The sequence below is a fragment of the Chanodichthys erythropterus genome, chromosome 15, assembly GCF_024489055.1.
Source record: "Chanodichthys erythropterus isolate Z2021 chromosome 15, ASM2448905v1, whole genome shotgun sequence".
Classification (NCBI taxonomy): Eukaryota; Metazoa; Chordata; class Actinopteri; order Cypriniformes; family Xenocyprididae; genus Chanodichthys; species Chanodichthys erythropterus.
The window spans coordinates 27,729,836-27,750,092 of record NC_090235.1 but is presented as its reverse complement, the minus strand read 5'-3'; the positions used below and the strand labels follow the sequence as shown (position 1 = coordinate 27,750,092).

The window sequence follows — 20,257 nt, the reverse complement described above, 5'->3', positions numbered from 1 at the left end:
TGCATCCTGTTTTGTCCCACTTCTCAAGAATCAGTGATATAATAAATTTTTTTTTTATTAATTTACATCTGTAGTTAAAATATAATTTATCATATAAATTATAGTTAGGCTTATATATTATCTAAGTTTGAAATTATATACGTACAGTTTGTTAGTCCAGGCCAGTGTAGACCTGTGTTTTCATTTACAGTCCGGGCAATCCCAATTTAGTTTTTTTTTTTTTTTTTTAAAGATTAGAAAAGAACAACTTAATTTGCTTAACGACTCTTTTTGGTGTTTCTATGATATTTATTTATTTATTTTGCAGCCAAAATCCACAAGGCTTAATAGCAGCACTGAGCAGCCCACGTTCATCCTAAAGAAGAGGTTGGGTTTTATTTGATGGGATCTGGCAACCTTTCACGCATCAGCGTTCACTGTGAATTGGACTGAACCACACGGGTATTTTCTCCTTGTTCAACTACAATTTCCTCTCTTGAATTGTTCGATTTGCTTGTCATGTAACTGAAATTTCCAGAGACGGAAATTTATACAGGTAAAAGCTTTTGTCCGGAAAAAACACATTCAAGATGGGTTGCGCTGGATTCACCTGCTCCAAGAATTCCCTGTGCGCGCTCAACATCCTCTATGTTGTGAGTATCCAACGCATATGAATGGAAGCAACCATATGGAACATCTTTATGAGCCTTTATTGTAACATTTGCACACGTGTTTATAAATGCTCATACAAGAGGTGTTTCTGTGCGGCTGCATTACAGTTCTCGGTATCTCAGGACTCGTGTGAATTATTTAGAGAGATTCTTTGTGTGGAATGAGGCCGATGAGCGGTTCTGGTTTCACGCACAGCCTGTAGAATAACATCCCGGTTTCCTCGCAACTCGTCTGTTTTGGCAAAGTCACATCCTGCTTTTGTTCTAGATATCCTGCTTCATTAGTTTGGAGCTGATATTGATTGGAAAGAAAACATTATAATCAGCTGTGATCTTTCACTTGTTACTTTTGATGAAGCAGAAGCTCAGGGGTCATTTCTCATTGTCGGCCAATGATAGCAATATGGACAAACCTCTAAGGAATCAGTGCTTTTAACGAATGAATAAGCTTTTGTATAAACATTTTGTGTTATGATGTGACTGCTTGCGTTTTATTGCTCAAGTGACATCACAGCTGTTGTTGGGGCATTCTAAGCAAACGGTGCCATTTGCCTGCCATTTGTATTCCCATGAATCATCACTGACAGAATTAACATGAAACTGAGTAACATTATTTGAAAAATTTGACTTTGTTTAGTGCAATAACTTTTTAGTATTTCCTAGACTATAACTAACATTTGGGGGTCATTTCCAGCTTAATGGTTGCAGTCCCTGTATTTTGGCTTTATATTTATTTCAGTTTTAGTATTTCTAGTTACTTCAGCTTAAACTTATTTAAGTATACTTAGTTGTCAAGGCAACATTTGTAATTAAATTTTTGTAAAAGCTTTTCATCTAATATTTTATTCCAGCTTTATTTCAGTTAAAGGTGCAATATGTAAGTACTTTGCAGTAAAATATCCCAAAACCACTAGGCCAGTGTTATATATTTTGTTCACTTGAGTACTTACAATATCCCAAATTTTTGCAACTATTTGTAAATCGTTAGAAAATTGCAATTTTAACTAAGGCTTTCTGGACGTGTGAGGAGTCGCCTGTCAGTGGCGTCATACCTGCGTTACCAGGGCTGGGCGATATATTGCATGCGATTGTCACGCGCATTTCGTCAGTAAAGCCGGTTCCCTGATTACCGCTAAATTGCCATCACCTGCTTTCAAATGGAGCGGCATTTAATAGACAGAGCCATAGATCACTGACAAGCTACGCAATATCGTGTTCATTATCGCAGATGAATCGCCTTCGTTAATGAACGCGATATTGCGTAGCTTGTCAGTGATCTACGAAATGCGCGTGACAATCGCGTGCAATATATCGCCCAGCCCTACGCGTTACCCTCGGTTTCCGATTTTATTTTGTAGAAACCATGGAAACACCAAAGACGCTTTAATATTTACATGTTTTAATAGACAAGGGAACAACTGTTTGGTTACATTTATATACAGAAAATGAATTGTTGTTATATATAGCTCAACACGTTTAGTCTTATTGTTTAAATCTAATTTTCTTGATTTTTTTTTTTTTTTTGCGAGTACCATGCTTTACCATGCCTCAGAGAAAAACACTATTTTGTCAATTAGCTAACATAACATAATCAGATGCAGCTTTATTTTTAGTAACAGTAATACAGAATTTTCTCCATCATACAATATGTTTTAAAATTAATTGCATGTCATTTATCAACACAAGCCATCCAGCATTTAATATGATATTCTAAAATCTTACTGCAGTGTGCCTCAAACAAGCTTCTCACAGCAGCCACCCAGCGAACGCACAGAGTAACGTTATAACATAATTTTTAAAACACTAAAATGTATCTAATATGATAAACAGAGCTGCGTTACCGCATACTCATGAACGGAAAAGTGGAAGCGGCGCCGGTGACTGTTGCATAATAAAAGTTCTGCATTCTGGTTAAAAGTTTCGAGTCCTATCCTGATTATTTTCCACCGGCTGTGATGTGAAGACCACATGTCCCAAGATTCCGCGTTCAAAATTGGCGTCATCAAGCTACGCCTTTGTTTTGAATAGGCCTCTAGCGGAGAGAAAATTTTACTTTAGTTTTAATTTTACATTTACAATTCCACAATAACACTACTATTCCTCCACTTCAGATGGTGAGCTTGCTGATGATTGGCATCGCTGCCTGGGGGAAGTGTTTTGGGCTGGTGTCGAGCTTCCAGGTGGTGGGTGGCATCATTGGAGTCGGAGTCTTCCTCTTCTTTGTTGCCCTAGCTGGACTTATTGGTGCCATGAAGCACCACCAGGTTCTGCTGTTCTTTGTATCCTTTACTGCGATCACCCATAGATGGTGCACTACTACTATACTTTGTTCAGTGTTTCGACATAGGTGAGTATTTATGTCAAGCAGAATGAATAGGCCTAAATAATTTTAACTGTACTTTGCAATAATTATGTTAGGGGCAGAATGTTTGTGGTTGCATCCGAAGTTGCATACTCTCTTGAGTTGCTACTTATTTTGAATAAGTAATTACTTCACAACTGCTAAAAACATATGTTCTTTATAGTATGAATGTAATCCGGATGCACTACATTCGCCATACCAATGTCTTTTGCGTCGCTTCACTGTCATTCACAAATCCTTTCCCGTTGCCTCATGGGATATTAAAGTGTCCACACTTCAGAATCTCGCTAGAAGTAGCAGGTCGTCCGTGTACTTTTTGCCTACTCTTTAATGAGTACTGTGAATTCAGACATGCTTCTTTTGTCACATACTGTTTTTCACCTACTATATCAGAAAGTATGTGATTTCGGATGCAGATAATGTTTCCATTAATCTTCATTTTCTTGGTGTATGTTTTAAAGGGTTAGTTCACCCAAAAATCAGTAATTACTCACCCTCATGTCGTTCTACACCCGTAAGACCTTTGTTCATCTTTGGAACACAAATTAAGATATTGTTGATTAAATCTGATGGCTCAGTGAGGATTCTATTGAGAGCATAGCCATTCAAACTCTCAAGATCCATAAAGGTACTAAAAACATATTTGAAACAGTTCATGTGAGTTCAGTGGTTCTATCTTAATATAAAGCAATGAGAATACTTTTTGTGCGCCAAAAAAAACAAAACTTTTTTTTTAACAATATCTAGTGATTGGCCGATTTCAAAACACTGCTTCGTGAAGCTTCTGAGCTTTATGAATCTTTTGTTTTGAATCAGTGATTCGGATCTCCTATAAAATGCCTAAACTGCTGAAATTGCATGAATTTGGCGCTCCGATCCACTGATTCGATTTGTAAAGCTATGAAGCAGTGTTTTGAAATCGGCCATCTTTTATTGTTGAAAAGTCGTTTTGTTTTTTTGGTGCACAAAAAGTATTCTTGTCACTTATTAAAGGTTTGAATTGAATATACCTTGGCAAATTGAATATACCTTGGCATAGTTGAATAACAAGAATAACAACAGTGAGTCTCAAACACCAATGTTTCTTCCTTCTTATGTAAATCTCATTTGTTTAAAAGACCTCCGAAGAACAAGCAAATCTCAGCATAACACCAACTGTTACGTAACAGTCGGAATCATTAATATGTACGCCCCCAATATTTGCATATGCCAGCTCATGTTCAAGGCATTAGACAAGGGCAGCCAGTATTAATGTCTGGATCTGTGCACAGCTGAATCATCAGACTAGGTAAGCAAACAAGAACAATAGCAAAAAATGGCAGATGGAGCGATAATAACTGACATGATCCATGATTACATGATATTTTTTGTGATATTTGTAAATTGTCTTTCTAAATGTTTCATTAGCATGTTGCTAATGTACTGTTAAATGTGGTTAAAGTTACCATCGTTTCTTACTGTATTCACAGAGACAAGAGCCATCATTATTTTCATTTTTAAACACTTGCAGTCTGTATAATGCATAAACACAACTTCATTCTTTATAAATCTCTCCAACAGTGTGTAATGTTAGCTTTAGCCACGAAGCACAGCCTCAAACTCATTCAGAATCAAATGTAATACATCCAAATAAATACTATACTCACATGATCCGACGCATTCATGCAGTATGCATGACGAACATCTTGTAAAGATCCATTTGAGGGTTATATTAGCTGTGTGAACTTTGTAAATGCACTGTATTATAGTCGAGAGCTCGGAGGGCAGGGAGCGAGAGATTTAAAGGAGCTGCAGCCTGAATTGGTGCATAGTTAATGATGCCCCAAAATGGGCAGTTAAAAAAATTAATTGAAAAAAGTCTATGGGGTATTTTGAGCTGAAACTTCACAGACACATTCAGGGGATACCTTAGACTTGTATTACATTTTGTAAAAACTAGTTCTAGGGCACCTTTAATATTAAGATAGAACCACTATACTCAGATTTGTGGGTATCCGGTTTCTTCCAGTACTCTACTGTAAACCGAACAGCACTGTGTAATCATTTAAAATACAAATTAACTTAATTATTTTCTTTGTTTGAAATGGGTTTTTATAATAGGTTGAAACGTTTATAAATGTTCATATACATATTTTCATTGGCCTTATGCAAACAAACTATAATGTGTGTCAGGTCTTTGCATTTCATTACATTATGTGCTCTGTTTTTCTTCATTGCTTTTGGAAATGAGACAGGATTATGATCTGCTCATGTAATGCATTTCACTCTGTGTCCATAGAGTGGTGCAGTTAACATGATAAATGAGAGTGCACATCAGTGAACTACTTGTAATGTAAAACAGTCTCTTAGACAAAATGAAATGAACTAATCCTGAGATGAATTTGGGTCATTAAACTCTGATGTTCAGGGAGGAAGGATTGCCTGATTATATCAGTAGTCTGTTAAGGGAAACTATTCCAGTATATTACATTTCTTTCTTACTCAAAAAAAACATAAAATAAATGTTTTTGTTTTTAAAGCATAGTTTACAGTGTAATGCAATTCTGTATGTCATTGACATTGGATTCCAAGAGAAATGCACAGACAACCACCAAGTGTGCCTTAATTCTTGTTGAATCGTTTGTTTTTATTTAAAGTCTAAATATTTAATACATTGTTTTACTGCAGATAGTGGTTATGTTAACAGGCATATTCTTAATGTACTAATATATATATATATATATAATTTTTTTTTTTTTTCTCTGAATATTTCTGCATTGTATTTTGTGTTTTAATCCTTAATTCATTGACAATAGTACATGATCATCCTGTTCCTGGTGTTTGTAGTTCAGTTTTCGGTGTCCAGTGCATGTCTGGCTATCAATGAGGAGCAGCAGGTACGATTAATCACTGTACTTCAAAATATATACTTGTATAATCCTTATAAATCCAATAGCCTTTGGAAATGTGCTACAAATATAAATAATTTTGGCAGAATTCAAAATTATTCAGCAAAAATGCTTTAAATTGATCAAAAGTGACTGATTAAATGCTTTTATAACGTTACAAAAGATTCCTATTTCAAGTAAATGCTGTTCTTTTGAACTTTGTATTCTTGAAAGAGTCCTGGGGCAAAATGTATCATGGTTTCCACAAAAATATTAAAGGAATAGTTCACGCAAACATTTTGTCATGACTTACTCACCCTTATGTTGTTCTAAACATGTTTGAGTTTCTTTTTTCTGTTGAACAAAAAGAAGATATTTTAAAGAATGTTGGTAACCAGACAGTTGATGGCATCCATTGACTTCCATAGTATTTTCTTTTTCCTACTATGGAAGTCAATAGATGCCGTCAACTCTCTGGTTACTAACATTCTTCAAAATATCTTCTTTGGTGGTCATACGGGTTTGGAACAGCATGGGTGAGTAAATGATGACAAAAAGTTCATTTTTTGGTGAACTATCCCTTTAAGAAGCACAACTGTTGCATAATAAACATGGATAATAATAATATTTTTGAGCAGCAAATCAGCATATTAGAAAGATTTCTGAAGGATCATGTGACACTGAAGATTGGAGTAAAATTCAGCTTTGCACTATTCAAATAGAAAACTTATTTTAAATAATAATAATATTTCACAATATTAGTCCTTTTTACTGTATTTTTGATCAAATAAATGCAGCATTGGAGAATGTAAGAGACTTCGTGAACAAACAAACTTTAATGCATGTAAATGGGAGTCTTTTTTTTCTTTTTTAATTGTTTGTTCCATTTTGTGTTTTTCTTAAGTTGTCATGTCTTTCATAACTGTGTGTAGAATCATCTTCTGGAGGTGGGCTGGAATAACTCTCTGACCACTCAGAGGGACGTGGAGAAGAGTCTGAACTGCTGCGGTTTCTCTCACATGGACATCAATGGAAGCTGTGCCGCTGTAATTTCCTCTGATACGCACTCTTCATTGTTCTTTTGTTATGTTGCTGAAGCATTGCTCCTATTGATCAATATAAATGACACCTGTGTTGGTGATAATGCCTGTGTGTTAATCATTTGCATGCTTATTGTGATAGCATAAAGCATCACAAATGTGTGACAAATTAGGCAATTACATTATTTGTTCCAGTATAACTCTCTGCTCTTGTCGATGTCTGTTTTGCTTCTGTGCAGCCCTGCTTTCATTACAGCACTTGCACCACATGTGCAGCAAAGATCCAGGAGCACGCCGGCGAGGTGCTGCGCTTCGTCGGAGGGATCGGTCTCTTCTTCAGCTTCACTGAGGTCAGCCTGCTACACTAACTTCTGCTTTGATCTCTTCTTTGAAATTCTTCAATGAATTTCACAACCAGAAAGTTTTCTGGTGTTCTCAAGCTTACATTATTGTCAAGCAAATTAAAGGGGTTCTATTAAAGGGATAGTTCACCCAAAAATGAAACTTCTGTCATCATTTACTCACCCTCATGTTGACTTTTTTTTCATCTTTGGAACGCAAATGAAGATATTTTTAATTAAATCTGAGCGTTTTCTGTCCTTCCATTGACAACTATACGCAACTATCAGTTTGACGCTTCAAAAAGAAATCGTAAAAACGAATCCGTATGAATTGAGTGGTTTTAGTCCAAATTTTCTGAAGAGACACAATCACTCTAAATTAGGTTTTTATTCACATATAAACTTTGATCAGCGAACATAAAAAGAAGCTCAACTGAACCTGCTTGACGTGCGAGAACAAACCTCTTGCGTAAGCTCAAACGTGCTGTGTAACATGAGAATGAACTTCATTGGTTTTCGCACGTCAAGCAAACATGCCTGAGCCTCCGTTTAACATAACTGATGTATGCGTTGATGAATGTCTTTTTTACATTTTCATTTTTTTTTATTATGTAATGTTGCTGCTTGAAAAAGGTCTGCAAAGATACCAAGTCCACTCCAAAATGGAGTTATTATTCATTTCATTAAGCACTGTTTCTGAACTTCCTGAAATGCCTCGATTGTAGTCTTGACTTTTCTTCTGGGAATGTACACATCAAAATATTCTTGATTTAAATAATTCCCGTCAAAGGCATACGCAGAAAAGGGGGCGAGGCCTGACTAAGTTGCATTGGTAGTGTGTTGTCGCCATGTCCCACCCCGGTTATGGCAAGGGGCGTGACATTTACAAAACACGCTTGAAGTGGTTGACCAATCACAACACAGCCCACCAATCAGAGCATACTGTGCTTTTCAGAAGGAGGGGCTCCATAGAAACGGGAACTTAATAGGGGTGCGTTTCCCAAAAGTATCGTCAGCCAACTAACATCGCAAGTTCGGTCGTTACTTACATAGTTGAACGATTTGGTGTTTCCCGAAACCATCATTCAAACGAACATTCGCAAACTGCATCGCAAACTTGTGTGGTTGGAACGACAGCTCTCGAGCTGTGGTTAGAAGCATAGTTTCTTGTTTTTATGATATGTGGACTTAATAAATCCTTATCTTGAGCAAAATAAGCATGCTGACATCAAGTACAATGTATATATTTTATTTCGAATATATACAAGTGTCATTTATATATTTTAGTTTGTCAAGAGATTTAAAGCACCGTTTTTGAAGAGTGCGCATATGCGTACGTGCTCTGGTACGTCAGTACAAGCATTTGACTTAATCTTGGAATAAAGCAAAATAACTGAGGAAAATGAGAATTAGTCCTCTAATGCCATGTCTGTAATTTATAGCAGAAATTCTAGCATTAATTCAATCTCAAACCGATTCATTTATAGAAGTTATTACTCCACCACCTGCGTGACATCATTCACCAACGTGGTTGAACGACAGGTTTGCGACAATACGGTTTCGGGAAACAGTCGTGACTAGCTAGTTGATTTTTTTTTTTCAACGATGCATCGTACTATGGTAGTTCAGCTGCGAGTTACATCATTGTTCAGGAAACGCACCCCAGAGCGATACTGACAGACTGGCAAGAGGCGCTGCAACAATGTAATATATGTCAAAAATAATGTGTTTTTTGAACATTCAAACATGACATTTTATAGCAGACCCTAAAAAAACAAAATCAAGAGTTTGTAAAAGAGCATAATATGGCCTCTTTAAAAATGTTTGTAATTATTACCAAAACAGATTGTAAAAATGGTACAGAAAATGTTAATTGGTTAACTGTATGTTAACTTACCATATTCAGAATAGGAAGAAAAACATTGCATTACATTGCAATTTTACTTTAAAATACTGTAAAATGTTTGTTTTTTTTTATTTTGAAAGTAAAAATAATGATTTTATTTTAAATCTGTATCATTTTCAACAAGAAAACATGTAAATTATTGTTAAAATTATATATTATTGTATTATGGTGGTTATCAGTACATTTTAGTGTACAAAGTAGTATTTCAACATTTTATCACTTAATGAAATATACAAGTTAAAAAAACATACAGTTACCAATATGCCAATATCCAGTGTTGGGGAGTAGTTAACTACATGTAGCGGCGCTACTAGTTTAACTACGTTTTTCAGTAGCTTGTATGTAGTTCAGCTACTTTTAAAACAGTGTAGTTTTTCCAGTAGTTAACTACATTTTCCAGCAAGTAGCGGTGTAGCGCGACCAAAAGCTACAAGCTACATTCAGTTCCCTTTCGATACTTCACTCGTACTGCGTATGGGGAAAGGTCTCCCTTTTTCCCAGCTGCTGAAGCCTTTTTAATAACGCAGTGTAACTGCATCGTCATTGGTTCACTCATAGACAAGTTGTTGAACCAATGACGACGCGGCATAGCTGCGCGGCCTATGGCGACAAAGCGCGCGAATATTCCCGCCGAAATGGGCGGGGTTACGGGCTATATAAGCAGGCGTTTCGCCATAGGATTTCAGTGTTTTCTCCTTCAGCGACGACCTCTACATCTCTTCGCTGATCTCCGCCTGAAGCCGAAGAAGCTCGCCGCCTTCCTGACAGCTCTCGCCGCCGTCTGAAGAGGCTCCCGTAGCGGACTCGCCTGGACTCGCCGGCTGAGGACAGCGCCGGCGCCCTCACTGACTGCAGCATCAGCGCCGTCGTTGAGCCGCCGCCTCCCGCTTCCCGCTCCCGGCCGCTTCCTCTGTGTCCCCTGTTGCCATCCGGCGCGCCGCCTGAGAGCTTCACCCGCGGCTTAACGCCGCTCTAAAAGAGCGATTTCAGCGGTTTTCACCGCTCCTAAAAGAGCTTCCGCGGTCCTCGCCGCTCTAAGAGCCACCCAACTGCCGTTTTCACGGCACCGGCGTCTCACGATGCCCCGTCACTCATGTGCTACGTGCGACGGTACGTAGCACATGATAGCGACGGTAGCGACGGTCACGCCGAGTGCGTCGCCTGCCTGGGCAAGCCCCATGCGGACAGCACGCTTGCTGGGGACTCATGCCCGCACTGCGAGTGCATGAGTCTCAGTTCCCTGCGCTCGCGGGTCGCCTTCTTCACGGAAAGCGATCTCGCCGCTCGCGCCCTCCCGTCTTCTTCCTCCCGCGAACCGGCCAGGAAGAGACAGCGGGGTAGAGCGACTCAGCGCCCGGAGTCAGACGAGCTCACGCCGGCCCAGCCCCCGCGTGCCTCGCTTTCTCCTCCGAGGGAACCATCTCCCGTCCTGTTCTCCCGCCCTGAGCAGCGTCCCTCTGCCGAAGCAAGTGACCTCGTCTCATTTGGAGGAACAGACGACGAGCAGGATGACTCCATGTCACTTGCGGCTTCCGAAGCAGAAGCATGGGCTGGCGAGCCGGAAGACACTGCTCCGCCTCCCTTGGAACCCGTTGAACACGGCCAGGGCATGGATGCCGAGCTTTTCTGCGTCCTGTCCAGAGCTGTGGAAGAGCTGGACCTCGAATGGGCCCCTCCAGAGGAGCCATCTCGCAGCCGCCTGGACGAATGGTTTCTGCCAGGCCGCCGCCAAGCACCTCGCCAGCGCTCAGCGCCCTTCTTTCCCGAGGTCCACGAGGAGCTCACTAAGTCGTGGCGCGCTCCGTATTCTGCCCGCCTTCACACGACGCACCGCTCCGATTTGGGAGATTTGGGAGTTCTTCGGGAAGGCAGAGATAGACCTCTTCGCTTCAGAAGACAACTCTCATTGCCCAACATTCTTCTCGAAGGAAGTCGATGCTCTGGCCCATACATGGCCCAGCACGCTCCTTTACGCCTTTCCTCCGATCGCACTGATCCCTCAGGTTATCAGGCGCATCAGAGAAGACCAACACAGAGTCCTTCTGGTAGCCCCGCTCTGGAGGAACCAGGTTTGGTCCTCAGAGCTGTTCAAGCTCTCCCTGAGAGCCCCGTGGCCTATTCCCCTGAGACGGGACCTCCTCTCTCAGGCAAACAGAATGATCTGGCACCCACAGCCAGAGCTTTGGGCTCTGCACCTCTGGTCCCTCGATGGGAGCCGTCCAGCCTCCCCGGGGACGTTCTAAATACCATTTCTCAGGCTAGAGCTCCGTCCACGAGACGCCTCTACGACCAGAAATGGGCGGTCTTTGTTGATTGGTGTTCTTCACGCAACATAGACCCCGTGGAGAGTGACGTATCCTCCATACTGTCTTTCCTCCAAGAACGCTTAGAAATGGGGCGCACCCCTTCTACTCTTAAGGTTTACGTAGCAGCTATTGCAGCTTTCCATGCTCCCATTGCTGGCCTATCAGTGGGACGTAACGGCCTTGTGATCCGTTTCCTGAGGGGCGCTAGGCGATTGAATCCTCCTCGCCCCCTCACCGTTCCCACTTGGGACCTCTCTCTGGTCCTCAGAGCCTTAAAGGGACCCCCCTTTGACCCAATGAGTTCAGCCGATCTCAGACCCTTAACGCTGAAGACCGCTCTGCTGTTGGCACTAGCATCGGTTAAGCGTGTTGGCGATTTGCGGGCCCTCTCTGTGAGCCCTGCATGCCTTAAATTTGGGCCAGGAGACTCGAAGATTGTTCTCAAACCTAGGCACGGCTACGTTCCTAAGGTGCTCTCAACCCCGTTTAGAGCTCAGGTCATCTCGCTTTCTGCTCTTCCTCCCTCAGCGGACGAACGAGAGCTGGAGCTACTCTGCCCAGTTAGGGCATTGAGGACCTATGTGCAGCGATCGCAGCCTTTCAGGCAGTCGGATCAGCTCTTTGTCTGTTTTGATGGCCGCACCAAGGGGTCTCCGGTCTCAAAACAGCGTCTCTCCCGTTGGATAGTGGACGCTATTAACCTGTGCTACTCCTCTCTGGGTGCAGACTGCCCCATAGGAGTCAGGGCCCACTCCACTAGAGGAATGGCTTCCTCGTGGGCTTGGTCCAACGGAGTTTCCATTCAAGACATCTGTGAGGCGGCCGGCTGGTCTTCGCTGTCCACTTTTGTCAGATTCTATCATCTTGATGTCCGCAACCCCAGGAATTATTTCCTTAAGTGTAACAGAGGGTTCGATTAAGGCTTTGCCTTCTCGCTTGTTTTCTTGGACCCCCTTCCATGTGTCCAAATTCAGGCTGTATCATTCCCAGCCGTGGCACGGCGTGGTTGAATTCGTTCCCCATACGCAGTACGAGTGAAGTATCGAAAGGGAACGTACTCGGTTACTAACGTAACTTCGGTTCCCTGAGATACGGAACGAGTACTGCGTCACTTGCCGTGCCACGAGGCTGCGGCTTCAGGGTCGTCGCTTCAGTCGATTACACTGAAATCCTATGGCGAAACGCCTGCTTATATAGCCCGTAACCCCGCCCATTTCGGCGGGAATATTCACGCGCTTTGTCGCCATAGGCCGCGCAGCTATGCCGCATCGTCATTGGTTCAACAACTTGTCTATGAGTGAACCAATGACGATGCAGTTACACTGCGTTATTGAAAAAGGCTTCAGCAGCGGGGAAAAAGGGAGACCTTTCCCCATACGCAGTACTCGTTCAGTATCTCAGGGAACCGAGGTGACGTTAGTAACCGAGTACGTTTTGCGCTATACGATGCATTGAAGCAGCACAGCGCCTTCAGATCACGAAGTAAAACCGCGCATTACCGCCATCTATTGTTATATCCCGAATCTTGCGGCTTTACAGTTCATCAGTTCATCAGTAGTTAATCGAGAAGAGATCGTCTGGTGATTATGTAAAGGACAGGAGGAGTGGGTTCACACTGCACGAATCGATTATTAAAGGTTACCCTTAATTTATAAACAAATAATTAAAACGCTGTCTGTGTCGAAGACTAAGAACATACAGGTGGATAACAGCCTTTTTAAATTGATTGTCCTGCTTTATTGCAGTCTATATCAAATGTATGCAAACTATTTTATTACCGTGGTGACCCACCTTAGTCTATCTGTCCCGCCAGTTTTATAATGAACATAAGATCACTAACACAGTGTTTTGAGTCATTGCATTGGCAAAGCATCCATCAATTGAACAGAAAACAAAATCGCGACATAGCTTAGTGCACTTATCACATGGCAAAGGCTGATCTAATAAAGTAGGTTGCTCGGGTATAAGAATGTTCACTCGAGAAGCACATGATTCTCGTCTCAAAGCTTTATCACTGCATGTGCTGTGAGTTTAACCTGCATTTTTCTGTGTATCCAATTTAAGTTCCGGTTCGGTTTAAGTGCAGGTCCGGTTCCAGAATCAAATCGAGGGTGCTTCTGAAATAAGTGAGGGTGCTATAGTAAAGTGCAGATGTAATAACGTCTCCACCATAATAAGAATAGCAATGTATAGTTAGACATTTAAGATTTTAAGTAATTTTACAAATAATTGGAATAGAATTTAAAAAATATTGATACAAAAATTCTAATATTTTTCTAGTCTGCATTTACATTGCTTATTATTATTCTTATTATTGCATATTTTTGTCCCGTGTTATGGTAGCAATTTTGAGCATGAATCCTGCATTTATATGTAGAAATCACTTCTGAAACTGCAGAGTGCTATTGGTGGTCGGTCCTCTCATAGCATGAAAAACAAAACATTCCCTGTATTATATATAAAGCGTGCAAAGAGGGTCAGTGTGAGATATGGGCTACATTTGAGTATTTTATTTTTTGATATAGTTTACAAAATAAAACAGTACACTTTGAAATCATAACTGTAGTGCATTGCTTTGTTTTAAACCCATTTAAAAAAAAAAATTAAAGTAGTTTCAATGTAGCTAGCTACTTTTTGATAGTAACTTGTAGTGCTAACTACTTTTTCAAAAGGGTAACTTGACTGTTGTTTAACTACTTTAATTTATGAGTAGCTTGTCAAACTACAGTTTCAGAGTAGCTTCCCCAACACTGGCAATATCCCATAACACCTAAAACATTATCACTGTATCTTTTACAGAGATGGTCTAGCAAGCACAGCTGCCATTTTCTTTTTTACTGTACATTTAACAGAAGTTTTTTTTTTTTTTTTTTTTCCCATCATTCTGGTTATTTCAGATCCTGGGTGTCTGGCTGACATATCGGTACAGAAACCAAAAGGACCCACGGGCGAATCCAAGCGCCTTCCTGTAGGCTCTAATCTTATTATGTCGTTTGACCACTGGAATTCTCATCGGAGCTGTTAAAGAGAGTGTGTGTGTGTTTGCTTTTACTGAAGAGGAGACCAGCCTGCGTGTTCTTGCTGCTATATATTATTATATGCTTGATTTTTCAAGAGTACAGTGTGAATGTACTGTACATTATGAGGCTGTATTTTTAAGAATTCCTCTCTATGAAAGAACGGAACACCAAATACTAGTATGCAGTTCTTACACTAATGGGCTAAACAACAAAGACCAAGTGATTTTATGTTAAGTTTTATTTTATGTGGTAAAACACATTAACAGAAAAGGAGCTACTGTGATCAAGACGTGCAGTATGAGCATGACACTATTTATGTTGTTTATATACTGACGATATCAGAATGTATCACATTGATTTCTTATAATAAATGCACACATTAACAATCAGCATGGATGACAGTAAAAGTTGCTCGGAATCACTAAACTGTAGTTTCAATTAAAAATTTTTTTTTTTTTTTTTTCAGTTAGTAGCTAGATACATTATTTGGACTTCATAATTAGTATGAAAAAATTAAAGAACTCAATTACATATAAAGATTAATAGATTAATGTTTTCTTGAGCACTGTTTAATGATCTCAGATTTCATATTACATATTTATCTGCCTGTTTTATTTCCATTATGTGTGTGTTAGTTTTACTGACTTGATTTTTTCGTATTGTTTTGGCTTCTTGCATGAATTCTTCAATGAAATGTACATCTGTATCCAATGGTTCTGTGAACTGCGCTCTCAAGCATTTGACATCAGAAAAAAAAATAAAAATAAAGACTCTGTGGACACAATTGTACTTTGGCCAATTTTGTCTTTGTATTACTTAATTGTTGGGTTTCCACAATGCTTATGCCTAAGTCTTTTATTGTCTCAAATCCCATTCCATTCCATTGTAATAGAGTATTTCAGGAGAGCAACTTCCTCTAACCTAAACCAATAAGGAACTGACACGCTCAGGCCAAGTGCTCAGCGGTTAACAAAAGGCAGCTAGTAACCAGGCAACAATATGACTAAGGAAAACATGCTGCCAGTTACTCTTGACTCCTCCCACCAGGATGCAAGCCGGAGACTCCGTTAACTGGAAAACCCACATGGCCTCTACTTTGAATAACTGTGCAAACGTCACTGCCTAAACAAATTACCACGAGAAGCAAATTTTTGTACAACTTCATTTATTGAAAAAAAGCAAACATGAAAATGAAAGCCTGACGGTTAACCGTAACAGAATCTATTCAAAGAAAGTACTTAAAATTTGTACAGGGCTTTACAGTGCGTTTCATGCAGTCAACAAGTAAACAAATGACAGAATAATAGTGGCCCTCAGGGAAGTAATGTCCTCTCGGCGGTCAAAAAGACTAGACTTTTGTGTTCACAGCTCTGTCTTCAAAAACTTCAGGGCTCTTTGCATGTTGCTTAACACTGTGGAAACAAAACCAAACAAGTGATACTGTCAGCACGATGATGTTTAATAGCTTATCTTGGCTTTAAATTTGCTTCAGACTTACAGAGCTTCATGTCAGCCGGCTCATAGGCGTACATGCGGTTGGAATAGCGGCCTGTGATGTCTGCTCGAACGGTCATGGAGGGATCTGAAAAACAGGAAAGATTTGAATCATCTGTGCAGACTTTTTCTTAATATGTAGCATAATTTATCTAGCTGTCATAATTAAATCAACTCACCAACAAAGAGGATTCTGGGAACATACTGCCCATCAGGAGACAAGTGCTTATCTGTGGTCTCATACTGTAAAAGACATGAATCCCAGTTCAATTTACAGACATTCAAAACACACATAACAGACAGACAAGGACCTTAAAAACACTTTAATGCTGTATTAACAATGAGCAATATGTTTGTTACGGTTTTTATTCGTCATTGTTAACGTTGGTTTATAAAAATACAACTGTCCCTTGTTAGCATGTTAGCTCAGCTTTATCAATTAGCCTATTAACAGATACTACAACTTTTGATTTTAATAATGTGTTAGTAAATTAGCATTAAATAAGAGAAGTATTTTCATTGTTAGTTCATGCTAACTCATGTAGTTAGCTAATGTTAACAAATGTAAAGTGTTAGCGATTTTACTCACCACCAGATTCAAGATCACAAATTCCTCATCGACCAACTTCTGGATGTCTTTATCCTCAGCAAAGGCCTTCTTTAGAGCTAATTAAATAATATAAAATATATGAAAATAAAATAATACAAACATGAAGCGCAAACTAAGAAGTTTAAACTAACTAATTTCAAAATAAAAGTCAAGCTTTACCCTGGCTGTGTGGACAGTCCTCCAAGTGAAAGATGACCATGAGGGGCTTGTTCCTAATTAAACAGATAATACAAGTTATACAAAATATTAAAAAAAGAAAATATAAAATCAATTTTAAAAGGTAACACTTTATTTTACAGTGTCCTTGCAACTAACCCTAAACCAAACCCTAATCCTGACTTTAAAGTAAGTACATATTGCTATTACTCAATACTTAAATGTATAATTACACTGAAACAAGGACACCTTAAAATCAAGTGTTACCAGAATACATCCGCAGATCTTATATACGCACAAAATTACTTATTATTAAACACCATACTCTATAATTCTATATAATAAGCTTTTCTCACTTGGATCGTGACCAAAACAGAGCTTCCTCATACGTCTGTGCCCAAATCAACTGATCACCCCATCCTGAAAGAAATGAATACACAATATGAGTCCTAAAACCCGAAATCTACATAGCCAATGCAAATGACTGCTACTACATAGGCCATTCAAATCAATATTGCACAACATGAGGTCTGGGATAGTATTTCACACAATAAAAACTGGAACTCCTTATACTACTTTCTGCGTCTACAGATCATTATGTAGCTTCAGTTTTGCTAATATAACAGATCACAACAGCACACCCGCTTAGCCATCATTTTGCAAAATTGCTGTAAAGAATGTCTCGAGATGTTTTCATGAAGCTGACCTCTGGAGAGAGTCTGAGGAATCCTCTTCTCTTTCTTGGCAGTGGTCTTCTCAAGCTTCCCCATGACAGAGGACAAGGCCACTAGGACCAAGAGCACTGAAAGTAATCCTTTAAGCATCTTCACTAGCTGAAAGAACAAAGCATTTCAATATATAGCTGTTAGGAAATGACAAAGCATGATTTTAACATCAGTCCCAGCAGTTAAAACAAAGCCTTCTGAGAAATATACAAGCACAATGTCCCTTTAATGACGGTTCCTCACCTGTTCTCAAGTTCCCTGCTGTGTGTGAGTTCAGGCTCAGACTCCTGGTCCTCTTGTTGCCACTCTCTCTCACCTGTGCGACACTTATACACCTGCTGACCTGAGGCTCCGCCCACCCCTCTCCTGCTCTGGAATGCGATTCTGCGCTCTAATGCTGTTCGGCCCCATTTTGCATGCAAACTTTCCTTTAAATTTTTTTATTTGGCTTGGCGCCAAGGACAGGTCAGCAGATAGTTGTGATAAGCTATTGAAGGCTAGTATGACTGGGCCTGTTAGGATTGGCTGAGCTCTGATCTGTGATGTCAGAGTGGTAAATTAATGGGCTTGAGGCATGACGTGGTGCTAGAATATCTTGCATTTTTTTTATGTTTTGTCAAATACTATGAATTGACAAATTTGATTAAGCTAATTATTATTGAAGTTTGTAGTAGTAAATCTACTATAGGAACATTTGGACATTATAACTAACCAGTGCATTATAATTAATCTGATATCTGTAATATGAGTGTTTTGGGAGTGTATTGTATACATGATTTTAATAGTGTTTATACAAAGTCTAGTTTGATGGTGAAAACCTGCCCCTCAAACATTTGCTTAATGAAGTGCTCAAAAGGAAGTTTCTTGAATACAGTCCTTCTAAAGGACTGACGTGTCCTTAAGATGACTGATTATGAGGAATACTTTTGGTGTAACTTTTTTTCAGTGTAACCTTTATTATTGTTATTTCAAAATATTCAGTTTATTTTCAAGAAATGTATTATTTATATATTTATAATAATAATAATAATAAACATTTATTGTATAGCACTTTTCATACATAAAATGCAAATAATAAAATCAAATAATAAAATTTTACACAATGTAAATATATAAAAATAACAATAAAGGTTCAGGATGTAAAATGCAAAATAAAGCAATTGGCAATTGAGTTTGACCTTAATATCAACATGAAATAATATATATATATAAACTATAAGAGAATCAGAAGGTAAAATAAAATATATTATACTTCACACCATATTGTTATATTGATAAGCAACTTTAAAAATATATGTCTTAACCCGCTTTTTTAAAAAAATATGAATGCTGGTAGCTTATTTTACTTTATTTGGTACAATTCCAAATTTTTGGAGCATATTGGCTAAAAGTCAGAAGACTAGAGGGTCTTAAACCATAATTTGGGACATATCTCGACAGACAGTCTGAAATAGAGGTGTAGAGGTGCCAGATAGATTATGCAATGTTTTATAAACCAAGAACTTTAAAATCAGTTCTTAGATGGACTGGTAACCAATGCAAATCCAGTAGAACCGGTGTGATATGGTGTAATTATAATAACCGGTGTCATTTTTATTTTATTTTATTTTATTTTATTTTATTTTATTTTATTTTATTTTATTTTATTTTATTTTATTTTATTTTATTTTATTTTATTTTATTTTATTTTATTTTATTTTATTTTATTTTATTTTATTTTATTTTATTTTATTTTATTTAGGAAGCTTCTTAAATCTGTGTCCTTAAGACTCATGATTCTTGTTATTATTATTATTTATTTATTTAAGTATTATTATTTCTATTTTTATCAATGTTCATTCCATTTATTTTCATTCATTTTCAATAATATTTTAATGTAATGTTATATGTTTTTATTGTATTTTATTTTATCATTTTATTTTTATTCTGTTTATTTTCATTTATCTTTAATTTGTTTTATTTCTGTTTTATTTTAGTTTAGTTTCCAAAAATATGTTTTGTTTTATTATTTTATTTTATTTTATTTTATTTTATTTTATTTTATTTTATTTTATTTTATTTTATTTTATTTTATTTTATTTTATTTTATTTTATTTTATTTTATTTTATTTTATTTTATTTTATTTTATTTAAAAAGGAAGTTTCTTAACTTCATGTCCTAAGGATTCTGTGAGGAAAATTTTTTTTCTTCTTCTGTGTAACATTTTATTGTTGTTAATATTATTATTTATTTTATTATTATTATTATTATTATTATTATACAATTTTCAGTTTGTTTTAATTCATTTTCAATAATATGTTATGTTTTTATTTATTTATTTTTTATTATTACTTTTTAATTAATTTATGTATTTTTTGTTTTATGCTCAAAAGGATAGTTTCATAATTTGGAAATGATGATGATAACTGTATTACATGACAGTTGCTGGCGTTATTGTGTAACATCCTCTTTCGAGTTGCTCAAACATACATTTAAATTTCCGGAGCAAGTCATAGCATCAGTGCTGGTGAGCAGGAGAGGTGAATGCTTAGCTAATTTCATCTTCTCTGAAAAATAACTCTCTGAAAATAATGTTGTAATTCAGGCCTGACAAAGCCCCTTTCCACTAGCGGCTCTGGGATAATGTGACCAGCGGAGGATCAATGGTGTCTTTGTGCAGACTGGAATCAAGTCAGGGCCTCTACGACAACCAACACCACTCAGACTGAATGAATCAAGTCTTTTTATAACTTCACTCTCTGTGTCCTTCAGGTGGACATTTCTCTGTCCCTATATTTCT

General features: G+C 38.2%; 2 protein-coding genes across 2 annotated transcripts; one reads left to right on the top strand and one right to left on the bottom strand.

The window, feature by feature from the left end:
* The first annotated feature begins 396 nt into the window (after positions 1-396).
* tspan13b (tetraspanin 13b) lies at positions 397-15,268 on the top strand. The gene is made up of 6 exons (XM_067412015.1): positions 397-632; positions 2,762-2,929; positions 5,808-5,888; positions 6,812-6,925; positions 7,159-7,269; positions 14,370-15,268. Exons 1-6 carry the CDS (start codon positions 570-572, stop codon positions 14,442-14,444), a joined length of 612 nt encoding a protein of 203 aa, XP_067268116.1. The 5' UTR covers positions 397-569; the 3' UTR covers positions 14,445-15,268.
* A 379-nt stretch (positions 15,269-15,647) lies between these two features.
* agr2 (anterior gradient 2) lies at positions 15,648-17,782 on the bottom strand. Its single transcript, XM_067411004.1, has 8 exons — positions 17,721-17,782; positions 17,459-17,585; positions 17,109-17,172; positions 16,756-16,808; positions 16,576-16,652; positions 16,166-16,229; positions 15,991-16,074; positions 15,648-15,904 (listed from the first exon to the last, which is right to left on the bottom strand). The coding sequence occupies exons 2-8, from the start codon at positions 17,574-17,576 to the stop codon at positions 15,855-15,857; spliced, it is 510 nt and encodes a 169-aa protein (XP_067267105.1). The 5' UTR covers positions 17,577-17,585; positions 17,721-17,782; the 3' UTR covers positions 15,648-15,854.
* Between the last annotated feature and the right edge of the window lie 2,475 nt (positions 17,783-20,257).

What these genes read in the sequence shown, in the direction of transcription:
- tspan13b (XM_067412015.1), top strand. Translation starts at nt 570, where the DNA reads ATGGGTTGCGCTGGATTCACCTGCTCCAAGAATTCCCTGTGCGCGCTC. An exon ending in CGCTCAACATCCTCTATGTT is followed by an intron (nt 633 to 2,761) that starts GTGAGTATCCAA and finishes CCTCCACTTCAG; the next exon opens with ATGGTGAGCTTGCTGATGAT. An exon ending in TCTTCTTCAGCTTCACTGAG is followed by an intron (nt 7,270 to 14,369) that starts GTCAGCCTGCTA and finishes TGGTTATTTCAG; the next exon opens with ATCCTGGGTGTCTGGCTGAC.
- agr2 (XM_067411004.1), bottom strand. Translation starts at nt 17,576, where the DNA reads ATGCTTAAAGGATTACTTTCAGTGCTCTTGGTCCTAGTGGCCTTGTCC. An exon ending in GGACTGTCCACACAGCCAGG is followed by an intron (nt 16,653 to 16,755) that starts GTAAAGCTTGAC and finishes TTATTTAATTAG; the next exon opens with CTCTAAAGAAGGCCTTTGCT. An exon ending in GCCGGCTGACATGAAGCTCT is followed by an intron (nt 15,905 to 15,990) that starts GTAAGTCTGAAG and finishes TTGTTTCCACAG; the next exon opens with TGTTAAGCAACATGCAAAGA.